This window comes from Lagopus leucura, unplaced genomic scaffold (genome assembly GCF_019238085.1).
Source record: "Lagopus leucura isolate 7727_CA_CO unplaced genomic scaffold, USGS_WTPT01 Super-Scaffold_100039, whole genome shotgun sequence".
Classification (NCBI taxonomy): domain Eukaryota; kingdom Metazoa; phylum Chordata; class Aves; order Galliformes; family Phasianidae; genus Lagopus; species Lagopus leucura.
Window position 1 is genome coordinate 4,772,187 of NW_024962288.1, and position 20,748 is coordinate 4,792,934.

Sequence of the window (20,748 nt, forward strand, 5' to 3'; positions counted from 1 at the left end):
AGTGCTATGAAGCAGCTAATTCTGTACACACTGTTGTGCACTCAGCATCCACCTGTCTGCAGGAGCGCCGTGCTTCCATCTGCACTGAGCCCCAGCTTTGGGGAGTTAGCACTTAAAGCAGAGAGGTTGAGGAAACCAAGTCCGTGAAGTAAGCACTGACCGTTTTGGAGAACACCCCCAATTTCTGGTCCATTTGGGGTCAGATGGAGACTGCAGACATCCTCACACTGCCCGTTCCCCAAACGGCATCTCTGCTCCTGCATAACGAGTGTGACACCTGCAATGTCTTTATTTACTCCCTTCTTTTAATAACTTCCTGGTCCCCTAACAATCACATTTGGGAAAGTCAGAGCCATTTTCTCCAGAAGACCCAAGGACTCGTTCCTTTCCAGTTTATTCTACTTACTGAACCACACAGCATTGCGGAGGGTATTTCTGCTCTCTGAGAGAAAGGCTGAGACCCCCCCAGGTTGCTGTGGAGGAGGTGCTGGGAACTCAAAAGCTATTAAAAAGATTGCAGGGATCGTGTTGGTTATTAAAGCAGTGCTTCAGAGCTTAGCTCCGGTGCCTGGGGACTCACCAGCAAATTACTGCCAGCTCCCGAGGAGGAGTGATTGGCACCAGAGGTGGCGAGGAGTTCAGTTGTAGATGCATCTGCCTTTCTGTGCTATTGCTGGGGCAGGGCAAGGCAGGCAGGGTCTTGTAATGCATTGTGTTTATTTAAAGCTACATCTATGGATAAAGGAGGAGCTGCTCCATTTAGAAATCGCTCCGAGCCAAGTGCCTGGCTGCGGCAGAATCAGATTTTGACCTGAGTGAGCACACAGCAGATGCAGAAAAAAGTGAGCCCATGTAGCTGGGGCTTACCCCAGCAAGCGAGCAGGAGGCATTGGGGCCACGCAGCCTCCAGCCCCACGGGACGCTGGGGAGCAGTCTGCCAGATGGGGTACCCCAAAGGGCCACAGCGTTCTTGAGCCCATGGCAAGGAGCAGCTTTGTCCCCTGAGGTCTCTGCAGGACCGGCTCTTTTGTCATCTGTCTCAGCGCAGGGCCACCAACCTGGGGAAAGTTGGGCAGGGACCAGGACAGGATGAAAAACCGTGTTTCTCATTTTGTGAACAAGTGTGATAAGAGGAAAATAACAACCCGGCTGTGTGTGGCCGTCACACAAATAAAGAGCTTTCCGCAAAGAGAGTGGCAGGGTTGGGTGGTTTTTCTTTGCCTTCTTCTTCTGTGACAGTTCATCACTAAGATGGAGCCTCTGGGGTTTTTAGACACCTGGCTCTCAATTAAACAGCTAATCTGTGAAGCAAGGCACTTAAAGCGGGAAGGAAAAATAGCTTATCAAGTAAACCAGCTCTGGCCTTGGGCTGCTACCAGATTGAATATCAATATCTTTAAGGGATCCCTGAACATGAGTGACAGCAGGGGCCATGACATCGTTTCCAGCCACGCTGCCCCGGGTAGGGAGGAGAAGTGGGAGATGGATGCTGCATGCACAGAGCATTCAGACTGTGGCCCCATGGAGGCCTCATCGTGCTGAGCCCCAGCACAGGGCTTCTGGGGCTTTATAAGGTTTTTACTTTGTTTTATTCTATCCTATCCTACTGTATTTTATTTTATAGGGTTGTTGTTAGCAGTTTATTGGTTTCGTGGAACAGGAACGTGTGTCACTTCACACAATTGCATGAACACAGCAGCTGAAGCTTTAAGCAAAACAGCAAATATCAGGGAATTCCCAGCAGAATTGCGAGATTTAGCAGGACTGACAGCCTTCCTCAGAAACTGGAAGTAAGCTTTGTGTCTCGGTTTCCCTTCCAGAAAGCAGAAATAATCATACTCATGTGTGCTTTGTGTTCTTTGAGGTCTGCAATGACCCCTTTATACATCCATTTGTCCACGTCCAATTGATAAGAATCATTCTTTACTAGTTGCATTTTTTCTTTCTTACTCTCTTTTGTGACTCAAGCCTGCCTTGTTGCAGTACTTGCTTGAGGGAGAAAGGCAAAATAATAGATGTGAGAATGCATCCTCTAGACAGCTGTAGTTATTAGAATATCAATGTATCACCACTGGTACCTGTCTCTGCTGTATATATTTTTATATATATATACATAATCGGAGAATCGCCAGGATGCTTTGCCAAGGGCTCCCACTGGTTTTTATGTGATGTTATCAAAGGGATGGTAGCTCAAAGAGATCCTGTGCTCTGCTGACCACGAGGGAGAGCTGTGATGTTTCTCATGGAAGTTGGGGTTGAGCCAGTGCTGGATTTCACCCGGGTGTGATGCAGAGCGCTCTGCTGGTGTGTGGTTAGGATAGGTGCTGTTAGTATGTGGTGATCAGCATTTGGGGAGCAACTGGTGATTAAAGTTTGATTGTTACAGTGAGGATAGCAAGAAGTGATGCAAAATGAGAATTGTGTACAAGAAGACAGCAGAAATTAATTGGGTGGAAAGGGGGTTGTTTTCTCCAGGAAAGCCAGCAGTGTGTGAGGACAGCAGAAAAGTGCTTGGCACTGGCCTGTTAGATGGAGGATGTTGCTGGTGGGGCTGAAATCTCAGCCTGGACAAGCGCTCACAGATCTTGTGGTCGAGGCTGTGGCTCCCATCCCTGTCACAACAGGGACAGGGGCAGCAGTCAGTGGGCAGATGGCACTTAGGACCTCTGGTCCTCAATGGCTTCCTCCCAAGTCTTGCCCAGTGATGTGGCCATCAGCTGGCCTGACCTGGAGTTTGTCACCCAGAGCCACCAAACCATCACTGACCAGCCACCAGGCACAGTTCCTTCTGCAGCAGAAACCATAAGGGAAGCACCTGCAGGTGCCATATCTGGAGCATGGAGCTGGACAAGAAAGATGTGAGGTGGGAGATGGAACCTAGGGGCAGGCAGCATTCCACATGGCACCTACCTGTCAGATGGTACCTTGGGGATGCCATGGGAAGTGTCCTGCTCCCCACCAGCACCCTCTGGGGAATGGTTGCCATTAGGCAGGGTGCAGAAGGAGCTCAAGGAATTCAGGCTGAAGGCTTCAGGTCGTAGCTTGGGAGCAGGAATCCTACCCCCACCTCAGACAGGTCCGCGCAGAGCAGGGAGCTGGTAGCTTTGTGCAGGTGAACTCCTGCCAGGACTTCAGGGGCCTCTTCTCAAGTCATGTGTTAGCTGGCAAGCCCCTTGGTAACCCATCTGTAAAACAGGGAATTTGTGTCCCACCTTCATTAAAGTGTTGTCAGAGGGGTGTCATTCCTCATAACTTGTCTGTCCTAATGATGAATGAAGGTGAAGTGGAGGAGGAGGAGGTGTGGAGGGATTACTGCTGGTAATGTATTCTCAAACTGAAAATTCATCTGGTACCTGAGTGCCCACCTGGGGAGCATCCTCATCCAGCTCTTTTAAAGAAAACACCCAAAGTGTGTGGCAGCAGCAGAGCTGGGTCATGATGCAGCTGCTGAGAGCAGGCAGCCCTTTAAATCTGGGGGAAAAGCCCTTGATTTACCCGAGTCTTCCAGCCAGACCTTGATGTTCTGAACATAGCATGGAAACAGCTTAACCCACATCCCTCCCACACGGGCTTAAGGAGCTCAGCACACTGATGTAATTGGTATTTACAGCTGCAAACAGCTGGTCAGAAATCAGAGCAGTATAAATAATACTCTCCTGGGCATGCTACAGTTTGGGAAGTGTTTGGGCTAACAGCAGCTTTAGGGTTTTCCCTAAGCTGAGATATGGGGCAGCAGCATAAAATTGATCAGACTGTGACAAGAAGTGGGTGTTGAGCAACAGGATTATATTTTAATTTGTTCGGCGCAAAAGCTGGGAAGTAGAAACATCCATTCATGGCAGCACAGCCCAGATGAGGGCAGCTCTGGGGATGCTGCCGCAGGGAAATCACGCAGAGACAGGGAGACCCGATTTGGACAGTGGGTCCTAAAGGCACCATAAGTTTCTGAGGGTTTTTCAAGCAGGTGCCCCAGGTGCTGTGCCAGCATGTTGTGTCATGGGTGGGGGTTCACATGGATGGGAACTCAGGTCTGGGTGCTGGGTAAGACACTGCGGCACCAGGAAGCCCACTCAGGCCTAACTCCACCGCTACACACAGATAGACTTCAAACCATGAAGGAGCTGAGTGCCCTGATCTTCATGCCCTGAAAATTAAAAAGGCTGAGGGCTGGCAGTCATGACTTGTCCATATAGAGCTCATTGATTGCAGTCGGTGTTAAATATCTCCTGTTTGCATGGGTCAGGCTCAGGCCCCTGCTATGGGGCTGCTGCAAACCCTGGAAATAGACAGCTCATGGTGACAGGCCCTGAGGTGCTGATGCTTGCCTCTGTGCATGGAAATACATTCAGCCCCATTCCCTGCTGTGGGCTGGCTGCCCCCCAGCTCAGGCTGCCCAGGGCCCCTCCATGGCCTCAGTCATCTCTAGGGATGGGGCACCCACCACTCCTGGGAGCAGTGCCAGGGCCTCACCACCCCTGGATAACAAGAAGGGGAAAAGGGACTTTGGTTGTTTGAAAGTCTTGGCACAACCCCAAAAAGCATGTCGGGAAATGATTCTGCCAGTGAGGACAGACTTTTTTCAGGCTGGGCTGCAGGTGGGCAGAACTCCCAGGACTTGGGATCACAGAGAGCTGCCCCGTGGAGCCAGGGAGCTGCCAGCCATCCCAGGCCAGACTGCCCAGACAGAGATGGAGAGGTGAAGCCCCAAAGCTGGCTGCACTTCATCCCAGCAGTGCTCAGGCAGATGTTGGAGTGCCTGGCAGGGGCCAGGGAGAAGATGTAGGGAAGAGCAGCACCAACCATGTGCATTGTAAAACAGCTCCCACAGCTCTGCACTGACTGCTACCGGGTAAATATCACATCGTATGTGTCCAGCAGACAGTAATGAGCCCCAGACAGCCCCTCTTTTTTTTGGAAGATGAAAATCAAACCAATATCTTCGGACAGTTGTAGTTTTTGTTGCATAAACAAAAGGAAGCTGCATGATAGGCAGCAAGACTAGATTTATTTAATAGTTCCCAGCCCTGATCCTTCATAGCGACTGCCCATGAGATAGCCCAGGTAAGGACCTGGGAGGATCGTGCCTTGCAGCTGTACCGGCGGGCTGCAGTGCCTGCTTATGATTCCCAAGCAAACAGTGACATCTCCTGTTAGCTCAGAATGCAGCTCAAAGCCCAGCAATGGTAGAGATCAGACATCAGCTAGGAGCACAGTGTTTCCTTCACCATGTAAATTTCATTGCTTGCTTCCAGAAAAATGAAGCCTTATTCTGTCTACAGATGCAGATCTGCAGAGTCTAGGTTGTCCTTGTGCATGGGGAGAGCCAGCCTGTGCCAGGGGGACCTGTGGGGAAGCCCAGGAGGTGGGCATGAGCAAAAGTGCTGAATGCAAACTGCTCTAAAAAGAGCAGTCCTTGAACTCTAATTCAGTATAGACAGGTAAAAACTTTATTTTAATTGCATTAAAGCTTTTATTTGGATGTAAAATCTATTTAAATACTATTTTTTGCCTGGGAAGCAGCCAGCATACACTCAGAGTCAACCTGATAAATGCATCTCTGCTGAGCTTTGTGCTGGTGGCAGCAGTTCCTGCCCAGCACAGAGGGATCTCCAGAGGATAGCTGTAGTTGGGGAGCTGGTCCTCTTGCTCCAGCCTTGCTGGAACCCTTTTCCCCCTCCCCTTTTTGTAAGACTTAGGTAATTCCCTTGCACGCCTTCCTGACTCCTGCTTTGTTCATTCAGGTGTTCAAGATGTCATTGAAGGTGCAGACAAGCAACATAACGAACAAGAATGACCCCAAGTCCATCAACTCCAGAGTCTTCATTGGCAATCTCAACACAGCTGTGGTCAAGAAGTCAGACGTGGAGACCATTTTCTCCAAGTACGGCCGCGTGGTGGGCTGCTCCGTTCACAAGGGCTACGCCTTCGTACAGTACTCCAATGAAAGGCACGCACGTGCCGCCGTGCTGGGTGAGAACGGACGCGTGCTTGCAGGCCAGACACTGGGTAAGTCTTTTGTGCAGGTGCTCTAGGTGCCCAGGTGCAACAGCCCCCTGAAGGGTAGTCAAGGCATGGCTGGGCCAAGATCAGGCTGCAGCATTGATCTGTAAGTCAGGGTCAGGTTTAGGGATGGTGAATGGATTACACAGCCCACTGATGAGCCAGCAGGGCCGTAGTGATGAGACAGGCCTGGGGGCATATTGGTCCATGGGGCAGGAACAGCAGGGTCCGTATCCAGGTACAGGCATGGCTGTGACAGTGCTGGGGACCAGCATCAGAGCTGTCCTACAGATCAGCAGTGAGGCTAAGCACAGCCATCCAGATGTATTAGTGCACTCAGGACTGTGGCCACAGCACTGCTTGGACTTTGTAGAGGCAGAGGGGACTCTGGGTAGAAAAAGTGGCATCCTGAAATGAAGGATTGGACTGAAATAAGAGCAGCTCGTTACCTGAATGGCTTCCCTCAGCACTACCAGAGGACTTGATCTCCTATTTTTTTCACCATCCAGAAGTCAGGTGTCTCACCATTTCTGATCACATGGACATCCTCTGTGATCAACTGAGATGAGCTTCTCTGTATTTGAGTCTGAGACACCTGGTTGAGGTCGGGATGGAGGTACCAAGCTGCCAGCCTTAGCCTTGCCTTTCAAGAGAGGTGATAATCTAACTCGGACTGTTTCAGACTGGCTTCAGCCAGCTGATGTTCAGTGAGATAACTCTCCCCCCACCAGATATGTGAAAGTCTCTTGTCTGCACTGCTGTGTGATAAGAAATAACAAACAAAACCACCCCAGCTGCTCCCAGCTGCATCCTTGTTTTGCAGATTGCTCTGAAGTGTCACATGCTGAGAAGCCTTTGTCACCAGCTCTAAGCTGAGAATTGGAACCAAAGGCAGTGTTTTTAATGAAAAATTGTTATTTCCAAGTCTGCTGCAAGCAGCGGCCATTGGACACACAGGGAAGCGATTTGCAACCCATTCCCACTCTGCTGCCAGCACAGCAGTCAGAAATAGGAAGTTGTGTGCTAGGTCATGTCTTTAAGCCACTGTGTTGTTTCCATCCATGGTTTATTCAATACAGAAACTTTTCTTCATTTCTCTTGCTGTTAACACAAAGCAGAGCTGAAGTGCAGTGTGCCAGGGTTGCTGCAGCCCAGATGTTGCCCACATGTTTGCATCATTTGTAGAAATGATGAGCAAGGTGCTGGGGAGCAGAGGAGCTCATGCTGGCACTGCTGTCAGAGGTGCAGCTAAGAGAAGGCCACACAGCCACTTTGCTTGAGATGCCTATAATTGTGTGTATTTATATAATTGTATTGTATGTATGTATAATATGTATTGTGATTGGAACTGTTCACTATTGGTGCTGGTCCCAGAGGTCTGCCATGCCAGCAAGGCAAAATAACCGTGCTACAGCTGTGAGAACTGCACGCACACTGGAGGAGGTGTTCAGTTCCCCTTCATTTGCCTTCTCTTCATGATCAAGTCTCACAACAGAAGAGTTCAGCATGCTTTCCTATAATACTTGTGGCCCAGTATAAATGTGGATTTGCTTCTTTCAGTGGAACCCAGCAGAAAGAAAGAGGTAAAGACGCTGTACAGTGTGATTAGTCTGCACAGGAAAAGTAGAAGGCCCCTACAAAAACATGGCTTCACAGCCACGTGGGCTGTACTAATGTGGAGGAAAAGAAAGATGGGACAGGTATGGGCATGGTAGGTGTGTTGCTGGTGAGGCTGTCCCTGCCTCAGTGCATGGGCAGGGCTTGGAGGGACATGCTATCATCTTCAAACCAAAACCTTCAGGTTTCGGTCAGCCAGTTTTTTCAGGTTTTGAAAACCTTCAGGTTTTCAGTCAGCCAGTACTGTCAGGCTTCAAAAGCAGCATTTTGAATGTAAGTCTCAGACTATAATGTCCAGTCCTCCAAGCACCTGGAGCGTGGTGGCTGGAGCCAGTGTCCCTTCCCAGCTCCATGCAGTAACTTCAGCCGGTTGCACATGCAAGCATCTGATCCTGCAGAAGAGCAGTAAAACAGTGCTCTTCAGGCCTACTGCTGCATTCTGGATGACAGGAGCTCCTGGGAAATTACCACCCATGCACTATAGACAGCACCTGGTGGAGGGGGAAAGCACCTCGAACCTGCTGGGGGGGCAGCAGCTTGCAGTAGTGCAGGGCTGCATGTCCCCAGTGCCAGCAGGAGTCATGTAGCAGGACATCCGAATCCAGAGCCACTCCTGCATGCCAGGCCTTAGCTTGAGCAAGGCAGCTCATCTTTCTGTCTGGCATCTTCTTCATAAGATCAGTTCTCTATCTGGATGTCCTAATAGCATTTTATTCTGTCTTTTTTTATCAGCGGACGTGCAGACTGTCAGACTTGCATTTTAACTGATCAGCCAGATACTGAATGCATCCATAAATTGAGGTGTTTGGGAGCTGTGTCTGCAGCCCATCCCTCACTGGGTCATGGACTGCTCTGCCAGGCACGTCCTGGTTACCACTGTGCTTTCTGTAGAGGCTCTTAGCAAATCCAGTCATTGCAGGAGGCCATCACCATTTCAGTGCAGGAGCTCTGCACTTCAGGCTGGCTCCATACCAGTAACCTGTCCCTGACATGTGTGCTAGACAAAGAACAACCTCTTCATTTCGTGCAGGAAGAGACACCTGGTTATGGGTAGGGAGGGATATATACCACGGTCTGAGCAAATGGATTCAGTGATAAGGAGCAGGGAGCCAGAATGGAAATGGGATACAGAATGTGTCCAGGCTGATGTGCATGCTGAGCTTTGTCTTTCTGTGTTCATTGACAAGGGAGTCCTGGGGGTTCTGACGGCTCATCACTGCTGCAGGTCGAAAGTACAAATTTCCTACTGTGACTGTACAACCCCAGTGAAGGCCCTGTGATGCTATTTCTAGCAGTGCATACCAGCAAATTGAGCTAATTGTTGTCATTATCCACATTATCCACCGTTCGGCTTTCATTGCATCTCCCTGGAAGGATGTCAATCAGTATGGTGCTGTCAGTTGCTCTCCATTTTGCAAGAAAAGTGACTGGCAGCTTGCAAGATGCACCTTGACAGCAGAATGGGTTCACAGCAGGAGAACTGGAGCTGAGCAGGGATGTGCTCTGGGATGCACCATGGAAGAATTTATTCCTCCCTTCCTCTATAGCATTGCCAAAGGCATTGTACTGTTCCAAAACAGAAAGACATCCATGTTGGCAGCAGCCATCCACAGAGCTGTCCTGTTCACATCCTTGTTCAGGCTCAACATTCTTCTACATTTCCGTTAGCAGCTGAATATGGAAGGGTGGAGAGTGAAAGACAGCAATGAAAGGAGGCATTTTGATGCCTCCATGCCCCCGTGCCAGAACAGCAGCACACGGCGTAGCCACCATGGTCCCTTTGCTTGCAAGGCACATAGTTCTAGGGCATGCATGTGATGTTGAGCACAAGTCTTGTCCCTAGCTGATGAAGAGAGGTACAGCCATTAAGCAAATAACTGCAATTCATTTCCAACTACAGAAGCAAGATAGTAATGCACACCCAGATGACTGCAGCTGTCCTTTCCTACCCCTGCCAGAAGAAACCTCCAGTGACTCAGGCTGTGTGATAGGACAAGATAATAGGATTTCAGACTAAAAGAGGGAAGATTTAGATTGGATATAAGGAAAAAGATGGTGGTGAGGCACTGTCACAGGCTGCCCAGGGAGGTGGTGGATGGCCCATCCCTGGAGACGTTCAGTGTCAAGCTGGGGGCTCTGACCAGCCTGATGTAGATGTAGATGTCGTCGTTTATTGCATGGGAGTTGGACCAGATGATCTTTAAGTGTCCTTGCCAACTCAAAAGACCCTATGATTTGCAGTGTCCAGAAGCATCTAGACAGACTTATGGTCACTCTTCGTGTTGGCTTGCCAGGCTCTTGGCTCTTGAAATTGGCTCTATCACTTTATTCCCACATCAAAAACATGCTTGGCAGTGAGACTGAGGAGAAAAATTTCCTCCACAGATTAGAGCAACCCATTCTCCCTGCCCTCCATCAAAGATCACAGAATCACGGAATCACCCGGGTTGGAAGGGACCCCAAGGATCATGTAGTTCCAACCCCCCTGCCTGGCAGGGCCACCAAACATACACATTCAGATCAGGTTGCCCAGGACCCCGTCCAACCTGGCCTTGAACACGTCCAAGGACGGGGCATCCACAACCTCCTTGGGCAGCCCATTCCAGGGCCTAACCACTCTCCTTGTAAAGAACCTGAGATGTACCTGAGAGATCAATTGGGTGCATGCCCCTACACTTCATGCACATCTTAATGCATCCCAGTCCAAAGCACCATGTGGCTTGTGCTTAACACTCATTTTTATTCTGAAGGAGCAAGGAATAAATTGAAACTACGGGCAGTTTTCTGTATTCTGTGCCTTATCATAACAGCACCGTGCTCCTCTGGGATGCCTGCCCTGAATTTGTGTACATGGGTTTGAGCGTGTCTAGAGGCACTGACTTTGAAAATGAGTGTTTTGTATCTGTGTAAAGCAAGAGGAAAACATTTGCCTTCCTGTGAAGGTCCAGCAGGGACCAGCTGAAGGAAGGCAGGAATGCAGCAGGTCTATCGCAGCAGAGTGCAGTGGGGCTGTGCCTCACTCACAGTTCTCATGGGCACACAAGGTAATGTTGTGGCTTTGTTTGTTGCAGATATCAACATGGCTGGGGAACCTAAACCTAACAGACCTAAAGGGCTGAAGAGAACAGCCTCCACATTATACAGGTAGGTCACCACGAACCTCCTGGCCCAAGCTCTCTGGGCTGGTATTTCCCTGAAACTGCTGCCCTGATCTCCCCAGAGACTTTCTCCTCCATGGCCTTTCCTGAGCCTGGCCCTTGCAACCCCACTTAGGGCTGGGCTTAAGGGATGAATCAATGGCAGACCCAGGGCTGGCCAAGGCCTTTGTTGTGTGACTCCACCTGAGAATGGCCTGACCCAAAAACGGTGTGGGAAGTCATCAGATCAATAATTGGAGGTGACCAAGGAGATGGTCAGGGGAAGTCGCAAGGGAGCCAGTGCTTCAGAGCAGTGAAGAAAATGCCGAGCATGGGGGCATAAGGAACAAGTGGGACATGGGATAGGTCAATGGGAGATGTGAGGTGTTACAGATGTCAGAGTGAGTCTTCAGTGCCAACTGCAGAGACTTCATCATGATTCTCGTGATAAATGATGATTTTCATTGAAGCCCCATAGTCTGAAGTTGTGGGAGTGTGGGAGAAGCTCATGTTCCTGCTCCTGACGTTGCAGAAAGAAAAATCTGAAAAGGTATTTTGAACCCAAAAACAAATAACAAGATCCCAAAATGTGTTTTATTTATAAATTTAAGTGATTGTATTCACATGGACTAGGGCACTAAGTCAATATTTAGAAAGTGTGATTCGGGAATGCAAGAATGAAATGAGTATCAGTGTTATAGGATGTTGCAACAAGAGAAAATCATGAGAGAACTGTGGGTTTTTCTGTGAGAAGAAGTGAGGGATGAAGATAAGTGAAAAAACTATGATCCAGACTCAGTCCAATAGCACAGTGCTAGTAAATGGCAAAACTTAGCAGTGCGGTGTGCTGCTGACGTAGCTAAACCCACCAGAGCTTCAGAAACCCACCCACCACCACCCCCAAGGCATCTGCCAAGACCTTCCCTGAGCCTCTCAGCTCAGTTCCTTGCAGCATTCACAAGACAAATTCTCCCTCCCTTCCTCAGCCAGCATGTTCTTCCCTGCTTTTCCCCCTGCTTTGGCTCATAGGTCTGGCCAGGAAAGTGATGCTGGGAAAGAGAGCAGCATCACCGGTGTAGACCTGCTGCTCCACATGGACTGTCACAAGTCCACGGGGCCAGATGGGGTCCACGTCACCATCCCAGGTGAGGAGGGAGCTGGCAGAGGTGATTGCCAAGCTGTGTTTCACCATCTATCAGCAGACCTGGAGAGGTCCCAGCTGACTGGAGACTTGCTAATGTGACACTCAGCTGTAAGAAGGGTTGTAAGGAGGATCTGGGGAACTACAGGCCCGTCAGCATGACCTCAATTCCAGGCACGGTTATAGAATAGTGAGATCACACAACATGTGCAGGACAACTGGGGGATCAGCCCCAGGCAGTATAATATACATGTATATACATATAATATATGACAAAAGGCAGGTCCTGTTTGACAGATCTCCTTCTGTGACCAGGCGACCTGCCTGGTGGATGAGAGAAAGGCTGTGCGTGTAGCCTGCCTAGACTGCAGCAAAGCCATTTGTCACTGTCTCCCACTGTCTTTTGGAGAAGCTGGCAGTCTGTGGCTCAGACAGTTACACTCTTTCTGGGTAAAACACCGTCTGGATTGCTGGTCCAGAGAGTGGTGGTGAATAGAGTTACATCCAGCTGGTGACCGGTCACAAATGTTGTTCCCCAAGGGTCAGCAGTGGTGCCTGTGATGTTCAGTATCTTTATTGATGATTTGGATGTGCGAATTGAGTGCCCTCTCAGTAAGTCTGCAGATGACAGCAAGGTGAGGAAAAGTGCCTGAGGATAGGAAGGCCCCACAGAGGGATCTGGACAGGCTGATGGATGGGCTGAGGCCAATGGGATGAAGTTCAGTGAGAACAAGTGCTGAGTCCTGCATTGTGGTCACAACAACCCCAGGCATCACTACAGGCATGGGGCAGAGTGGGTGGAAAGCTGTGCAGAGGAAAAGGACCTGGGGGTGCTAGCTGACAACTGGCTAAACATGAGAGAGCAGAGTGCCCAGGTGACCAAGAAGGCCAACGGCATCCTGGTTTGTGTCAGAAATAGCACAGCCAGCAGGAGCAGGAGGTGATCGTCCCCCTGCACCCAGCACTGGTAAGGCTTCACTTCAAGTGCGGTGTTCAGTGTTGGGCCCCTTGCTACAAGAAAGACATTAAGACCCTGGAGCATGTCCAGAGAAGGGCAGTGAAGCTGTGAGAGATCCAGAGCACAAGTGTTATGGGAAGCAGCTGAGGGAACTGGGATTGTTCAGTCTGAAGAAGAGGAGCTTCAAGGGAGACCTCATCACCCTCCGTAACTCCCAGAAAGGAGGTTGTGGCAAAGTGGGCGTCAGTCTCTGCTCCCAGGTAACAGCAATAGGACGAGAGGGAATGGCCTCAGGTCGCACCAGGGGAGCAAACTGCAAATTGCTCCAAGAGTCTTAGTGTAGATTTAACCCAGCATGGCCCTTCGCCAGAATTTGGCCTTCTGGTTTTGCAGAGAGAAAATGCACATCTGTGCATCATCTCCACTGTTGTATGGAAATGGAGATGACACAAATCCTTCTATGTAGTCGTACACATACGACTTGCATGGTGCCATAATGCAAATCAATTTGTTCCATATTTTAGATGATAGAGCATCTCTTTGTGAGCATTTACTCTTCGTCTCTGCCTTGACCACTAATCCTCTGTTGAAATGATCAGTGTTTGAGCCTTCCAGGCTGCATGTAGCTGAAGACAGAGATATTTGCTTCCTCCCACAGATACGGATGTGTTAAAATATGGGCCATAGACTGCTCTGAGCTTCAGCAGTATTTCATTCCAGATTGATGACAGATTTAAACTTTGCCATCTGGACAAGCAGTGCTTATGCTATCTCTTGGAAAGCCAGGAACCCAGGTTTGCAGTCAGCTGTGGTTATAGCATTTCCTAACCATCGTAAATTTTTCTGAATGTTAGACTTCAAAAATCGCAGCACAGCAATTTGTAGAAATGCTGTGTTAAACACACAAGATTATTTTTTCAGTGGTTGGGTTTTACTTTGCCTAGCTCCAAGTGTGCATGAGAGAGTCAAGTATTAGAGAAGGCAAGACAAAGGATATCTCGTTTTGGACTAACAGAAGCAAAAATCTTGACAGTTTTATTTGATCCATCAGCCCCTGGGTATGTTTGGGTGTTTAATTGAAATCTCTTGGGAGGTATCTTCCTATCTACCTCCAGAAGGTAGAACATAACCCGAGGTTCACATCATCATCAGTTTTTGGAGGTGGCTTCACAAAAGCCAGACAGGTAGTGGAAAACTTTGCTGCCATCACTGTTCTGCCCAGGTCCCTGCTGCAGGGCAGTGAAGCAGACAGAGCTGTACTGACCACAGACCTCTGTCCTTCCTAGTGATGTTGGTGCTAAAAGGACAGGCAGCCTTGGGACAACCTAAGCCCTGCAGGAGCAACCAAGTGCCACTCAGCATGATGGGCACAGACCTCCACTGACATTTCTACACCCTGTGGTCACAGCTGGACAATGTCCTTCAGCCCAGCTGGCATCCACATCCCTTATTGTACTCATTGCAGTCCAAAAGCTTCAGTCATACCACCTCCAATCAGCAGGGCAGTGACACCCTATGCCCTGTGGTGCCAGATTTGCTTCCTTTAATCCAAAATGAGATATCCTTTGTCTTGCCTTCTCTAATACTTGACTCTCTCATGCACACTTTGGAGCTAGGCAAAGTAAAACCCAACCACTGAAAAAATAATCTTGTGTGTTTAACACAGCGTTTCTACAAATTACTGTGCTGCAATTTTTGAAGTCTAACATTCAGAAAAATTTATGATGGTTAGGAAATGCTATAACCACAGTTCACTGCAAAACAGCCCCAGGGAAGAGTAGAGGTGGACAGCGGTACCCATGGGGTCCAGCACTGGTGAGGACTTGTGCAGCCCTTCTGCAGCTCCAGTGTCTCAGAAGTGCTGGGCTCACTTCCAGCATTTCACTCCCAGCTTCCCAGGTAGTCACAGGAGGAAAGAACCTCACACCAGATGTGCAGGGCTGTAAAAACTCTCTATTTAACCACGGCCAGATTTTCCAAGTAGCTTTCCAGTAGATATTATTTCTACTGCTGCACTAATTAAGGTTGTGCAGTTGTTAGTAGAAGGATGCGAGCTGAGCACAACTCAGCCTGGGACGATCGGCCCAGGTAATTAAAAGCACAGCCACTCAGCTTCACGTTGCTATTCAGGTCCTTGCTCAGAAACGGCACCTCAAATGTAATGTAAATTCAGCACCTAAAAACAATTGCCCTTCAATTAGAAATGTGTGGGTTCTGCACCTTTGTGAGTCATTACTGAATGTTATTTAATTGCTCAAGAATAGCAATGCAGAAGGAATGCATCAGGAGTCGTGCTGCTTGACATGGCCTTACAGGATTCTGCTGCCTCTCTCTCTGATTATCCCTGCTTTCATTTTAAAGGGCACAGTGTCACCAACTGATTGAAAAATGGCGAAAATTATTCATGTACATAAAGGAAGCCCTGTCAGGTCACTGAGTAATGATTCATCTACTGCAGGAAGGTTTGTCCTACGTGCAGGGAAATTATCAGGTGTGCACATTTCAGATAAATCACTGAAGCTAAGACTTTTTACTGGCATTTTTCTATTCTCATGTTGGAAGAGTTGCCCTTTGCTCCACGCCTGACTTCTAAGGCTGCCGGTAAGAGCATCCAACACTGCCTCCCTCCTCCCACAGCCTCCTGCAGGACTGGCCATGACCTGGATGGCGTGTTACAGCAGGGTTCAGACTTCAGAAAAAAACATTCGTTTGAGCCTTCTGCATTCCTGGAGGGCTGTATTGTGGTTTCCAGGTGATGAAAGAAGCTGAGGTCAGAGTGTTTGCCATCCCTCACCGCATTGACTCGGAGGCGGACTCCTCTCACACACATTCAGCCCTTCACTCTGTCGGGGCTTTCATGGGGTCTGGTTGTCTGGTCTCCCTTTGTGCTTGCTGGATTAAAAAAAAACTTCATTCAGTGCAGTTTGCTTGACATTACTTCAGATGTCTGCCTTTGGCTGTGATGAGCCATGGCCTGGAATTGCCTCTTGCTTGGATGTGTTGGGATATGTTTACATTCCTGCTGGTTGAAGCTAAACAAGATACATCCCACTGTTTTTGGGAGGAAGTCAGAACCAGCTCTCCAGGATAATTAAGCATCTACTTCCTTTTGGAAATTAATGAAAGAATATTTGGGGTCGGAGCAGGATGATTCCCCTCGTCCTGGCTTTCCACCCCCAAAAAATTAGTAGGTAGACCTGGACCCCATGTCCTGCACGTGGAGCGTGCTGCAAGCAAACCCTGCTCTGAGCCCATGGGTCTGCTGGTGGGGAGGAAAGGTCTGGAGGAAAAGCCAGCTCAGATCCAGCACCTCACATATGATATGGCTGAGAAGAAAGCAGTGAGGGTATTTCTGAGTTGTGCCAAATGCCCCCATTTGAGTTGCTCCTCAGGAAATGGTCTCAGGCTGCTTCATGACCTCCGAGCCCTGGTGAGCTTCCCAACAAGAGATGGTCCTGATTCCTCCCCCCCCCCAGAGACCTTAAGCTGCACAGAGAGGTCCCCAGGGTCCTCTCCTGCCCATGGATACAGAGAACATTGGTGGCCTTGCTGGGGCTAGTCAGGAGCATCTCACCTGAACCTGTCGGGTCTGACGAATGTCACAGAATTGTAGCAATTTCATTTATGCTGCAGCTAAGAAAGAAAAAGAAAGGAAGCGTGGGAGTCTGACAGCATAGAAGAATCCTCATTCAATTTTCCTTTCAAATGACATCCTATTTTGATTCTATTCTGTGTTTATTGGATTCAAACAGAATGGGAGTCAAACATGCCTAGCGATCAAAATAGACTGGAGAGCCGAGGGCAGCCGTTGTTCTTGGAGATTTTCTGTATTTCCAGGCTTCATCCCAGGGCAGAATGGAAATAAAGTTACTGGTCTTGAAAAAATACATCTTCTCTTTCCATATGAACAGGCTGGTTATATTCCAGCAAGAGTTGATGCGGCAGGAATTACCTTTGCCTTTCAGCTGTGAAAAGCACAACAGAGAATAAATACAGACCACGCAGGGTTTCGGATGGGAGGCTGCTGTGCAGCCAGCAGGCATGGTGTCTTCAAGACAGGTCAGAAGGGGAGGGTGCCAAACCAAAGTACAAGGTAGAATGGCCAATGCCAGCACAGATGCCCCAGATTAAGGCTGAACCGTGCTGTCACTGTGGCCAGCCAACCATCCTTTTTGTCACTGCTTCCTTGCAATGCAGGACACCACATTTACTCCCAGGCTACATACTTGAGTGCTCACCCTTCCCTCTTCCCATCAACATCTCCTTGTTCCTTTTAGTACTTTATGGTTTCACTACACACAGCAGCATAGCTTCCCATACAACCAGCAGTAATCCAGGCAGCAGCGCACAGATGTGAGGAGGATGTCGCTGGGAGGGGGGAGCTTAAAACATCCTCAGCAGTGAAGATGTTAAATGAATAAAAATCACCTTCTTCCTGACTTCTTCCCTACCAATTCTATATGATAAGAACAGGAATCGTAGCAGAGTGGCAGCAGGGCAGGTAGGGCTGTGTCCTCCTGATGTGGGCGCAGTCCCAGCATACAAAATGCAGGAGGGAGGGATGTCAGCAGTGCCCTGGGAGCAGATAAACCAGTGCAGTACAGACACAGCCCCTCAGCCATGTTTGGAGCTCATCTGCCAGGTGGGCTGGTGCTGGATGATCCCTGCTCTGGGATTTGGAGCAGGATCCCTGCTCTGGGATTTGGTCTTTGTTTGGAACATGGGCATCCTCACAGCATGTGCGTGGATAATTGCCCCCAGCCCATCTCTGTAGATGTTAACCCATCTGCACTTCTTGCTTCTCCCTCAGGCAGCCCCAAGCTTCACCCAACATCACCCCGTGTGCACTGCACCGACCCTGTGGCCATCTGGACCGTGAAGATGGGGTGGGTGGTGGCTGTAGGAATACCTCGTCAGTAGTAATTAACCTGTGTCATCCTGCTTCTTCCTGCAGCGGCTATGACTTCGACTATGACTATTACAGAGACGACTTCTACGACAGGTGAGCCGGGGAGGCTGCAGCCGAAGGGGCTTTTCTGTGAGTTGTGAGGGGCAGGCATGGGTCCTGGCAGCAGCACCCGACGGTCTGACCTGCCAGGGCCCAGGCTGTGGTGCTTCAGCTCCTGCTTCCCCCGTATCCCTGTAGGCTCTTTGAGTACCGGGGCCGGGTGTCTCCGGTGCCCAGGGTGGTTCCAGTGAAGCGGCCGCGGGTCACCATTCCCCTCGTCCGGCGTGTGAAGGCAACTCTCCCTGTCAAGCTCTTCGCTAGATCGGCTGCCATTGCCAACAGCTCAGCCAAGCTGAAATGTGAGTATGTGTGTGTAGAGCGGGGCCTGCTCCTGCCATCTACAACACGGCCCCCAGCCTTCAGCCGGGCACCCACACGGCTGGGTGCTCCCAGGGCAAAACCTGCAAAACCCCAAAACGCCTGCAACCAGCAGCACAGGGAGGGCTTTTCAGGAGCCCACGAGCTGCAGATGCGGCAGGGGAAGGTGTAACATCCTTGGCTCCCCACCAATGCCACAGTGGGAATGATGGCACATCCAAGTGCCAGGTCCTGCCTGGTGCAGGATGTTGGATGGTATGGGATTATCCCTTTGGCCAGTTTAAGCCAGCTGTCCTGTTTCTATCTCCTCCCAGCTCCTCGTGCCCTCCCTCGTTGATAGGACAGTAGGAGAGATTGAGAAAACTGAAATGTCCTTGGCTATGTATAGCACTGCTCAGCAATAACTGGATGCATTATCAACATTGCTTTTCTCCTAAAACCGAAACACAGCATTGTTCCAGACATTGTGGAGAAAAGCAAATCTGTCCCAACTGAAACTAAGGCAGCTCCTCACGACAAGAGAGAAACTGAGGTCATGGAGTGTGACCAGAGAGGGGCAGTGGAGCTGTGAGGGGTCTGGAGCACAAGTCTTGTGGGAATGGCTGAGAGAAGTGGAATTGTTCAGTCTGAAAGAGGCTCAGGGGAGACACGATAGTTCCCTACAGCTCCCTGACAGGAGGTTGTGGTGAGGTGGGAGTCAGCTTCTGCTCTCAGGTAACAGCAATAGGATGAGAGGGAATGGCCTTCACTTGCACCAGGGGAGGTTCAGGTTGGATATTAGGAAATAATTCTCGGAAAGACAGATAATGCACTGGCACAGGCTGCCCAGGGATGTGGTGGAGTCACCATCCTTGGACGTGTTCAAGAAGAGATTTGATGTGGCACTGAGGGCCATTGTCAGTGGGCACAGTGGGGATGGACTGGGGTTGGACTAGAAGACCTTAGGGGTCTTTTCCAACCTTAACGATTCTATGATTCTGTGAGAGGCCCCAGTGCAGGGGAGCTCATTGCAGCTCTCAACAAAGGCTGTGCTCCCATTTCAGCCAAGCCCATGTTGGCTGACACCTCTCTGTCTTTTCCTCCCAAGTGAAGTGCAGTGAGCTTCAAACCATCAAAACTGAGCTGACACAGATCAAATCCAACATCGATGCTCTGCTGGGCCGGCTGGAGCAGATTGCTGAAGAACAGAAGCAGTCCACAGGTCAGTTGGGTGTGTGCTGGGGCCTGGGGTGCTGCTCAAGCATGGGCAAAGACCATGTCAGAGCTGCTCTGCAAAGCCATCGTGGCTTGTAACATGTTCTGAGCACTGACATTGAAGTATCTCCCCTGGGTTCCAGGTGGAGAGGTCCCTCAGACACAGAACAAGAGGTTTCTGTAACCCCCAGGCACATTGAGTGCTATGCTAACAAACAAGACAGAAGTCCCCGCCCTGAGGAGTTTAAAATTCTATTTGTCAGTAAGCTTTCAGCTCCAGGCCCTGAGCAGTTTGTTGGAGAAGGTGCTGCTTTGCAAAAGTACTTCATTATTCTCTCAGAATTGAAGTTCAGAGCTGGAACGTGGACCGTGTTTCAGTGGAAACACTGATTTGTTCCTCTCAGCATTCAGAAGAAGGAGAAAACAGCACAGAAGTACCAGACGGAGTTGAAGCATCTCTGCAAAATAAGTGGTCAAAAAAAAACTTCTGTGCTGCCAATTATTAGGGGCTGCCAAAATCACACACCCAACCCCCTCCAATTATGGAATGGGAGGTTTTTTCTTCTACAGCAGTTTAATTTTGTTTCATTTGCCTTATTGTGTGGATTACTTCTGCCTCCCACACTCGGAGGGATGTGGAAGGGCAGCCGGCTCTGCTGTTTTCTAGCAGCTCCTTCAAAATTAGCAAAACTCATTGCAGAATAAACCCTAAATCCATTATTTACACTGCAACTCAATACGGGGGCCCTGTGGATCAGTCTGATGAGGCTGCAGCCATCACCCCCTGATCCTGATGCCTTGGCTCTTGCTCTCACAGAGGTACGGAAGAAGGTGGACGGCAGCAAAAGCGAAGTCTCACAAGAGGACACAGCGTCAGAGGCAGAGGTCAACACGGAGGAGCCACTGAATGGAGATGAGGGAGAGGAGGAGGGCCTTGCACGGGATGAGTGTGAAGATGAACTGGTAAGAGAGGCTGGCTACTGTGTCCCTCCAGCCAAGAGAATTCAGCAAAGGACCACAGTTTTACCAGAACTGGTTAAACCCCCCCAGGACGGTAGTTTTCTCCTCCCAGAAGGAAATCGTTGTATTTAATCCCATGGCTGTTCACAGCTTGTTCTTCCTAGCTGCTTCATGGCTTGCAAAAGCTGTGACCTTGTAAATGCTGCAGAAACACTGCTAGGTTCTGAAATTCAGACTACTTTTATCTTTGATTTCAAAATAATTAATAAACGATTTAATGAAGTTGCTTTGCTCCAAAGGAAGTGGATCTCAGATGAATGGAAAAACATGTTAAAGACAGACCATATTGTGTTAACTGCACATTCCTAACAGCATGGATTTGCAGTGCCCTTTTGTCCAGTGGACACCAAAGAGC

General features: G+C 49.5%; 1 protein-coding gene across 1 annotated transcript in view; it reads left to right on the forward strand.

Annotated features, from left to right (window-relative positions):
* RALY (RALY heterogeneous nuclear ribonucleoprotein) overlaps nt 1–20,748 on the forward strand; it is a 109,271-nt gene that overhangs the window by 83,211 nt on the left and 5,312 nt on the right. Inside the window, exons 2-7 of the mRNA XM_042883601.1 lie at nt 5,742–6,006; nt 10,689–10,761; nt 17,808–17,855; nt 18,000–18,160; nt 19,267–19,380; nt 20,191–20,336. Coding sequence (XP_042739535.1) covers nt 5,751–6,006; nt 10,689–10,761; nt 17,808–17,855; nt 18,000–18,160; nt 19,267–19,380; nt 20,191–20,336 — 798 coding nt within the window. The 5' untranslated portion in view covers nt 5,742–5,750. The remainder of the gene's footprint in view (nt 1–5,741; nt 6,007–10,688; nt 10,762–17,807; nt 17,856–17,999; nt 18,161–19,266; nt 19,381–20,190; nt 20,337–20,748) is intronic.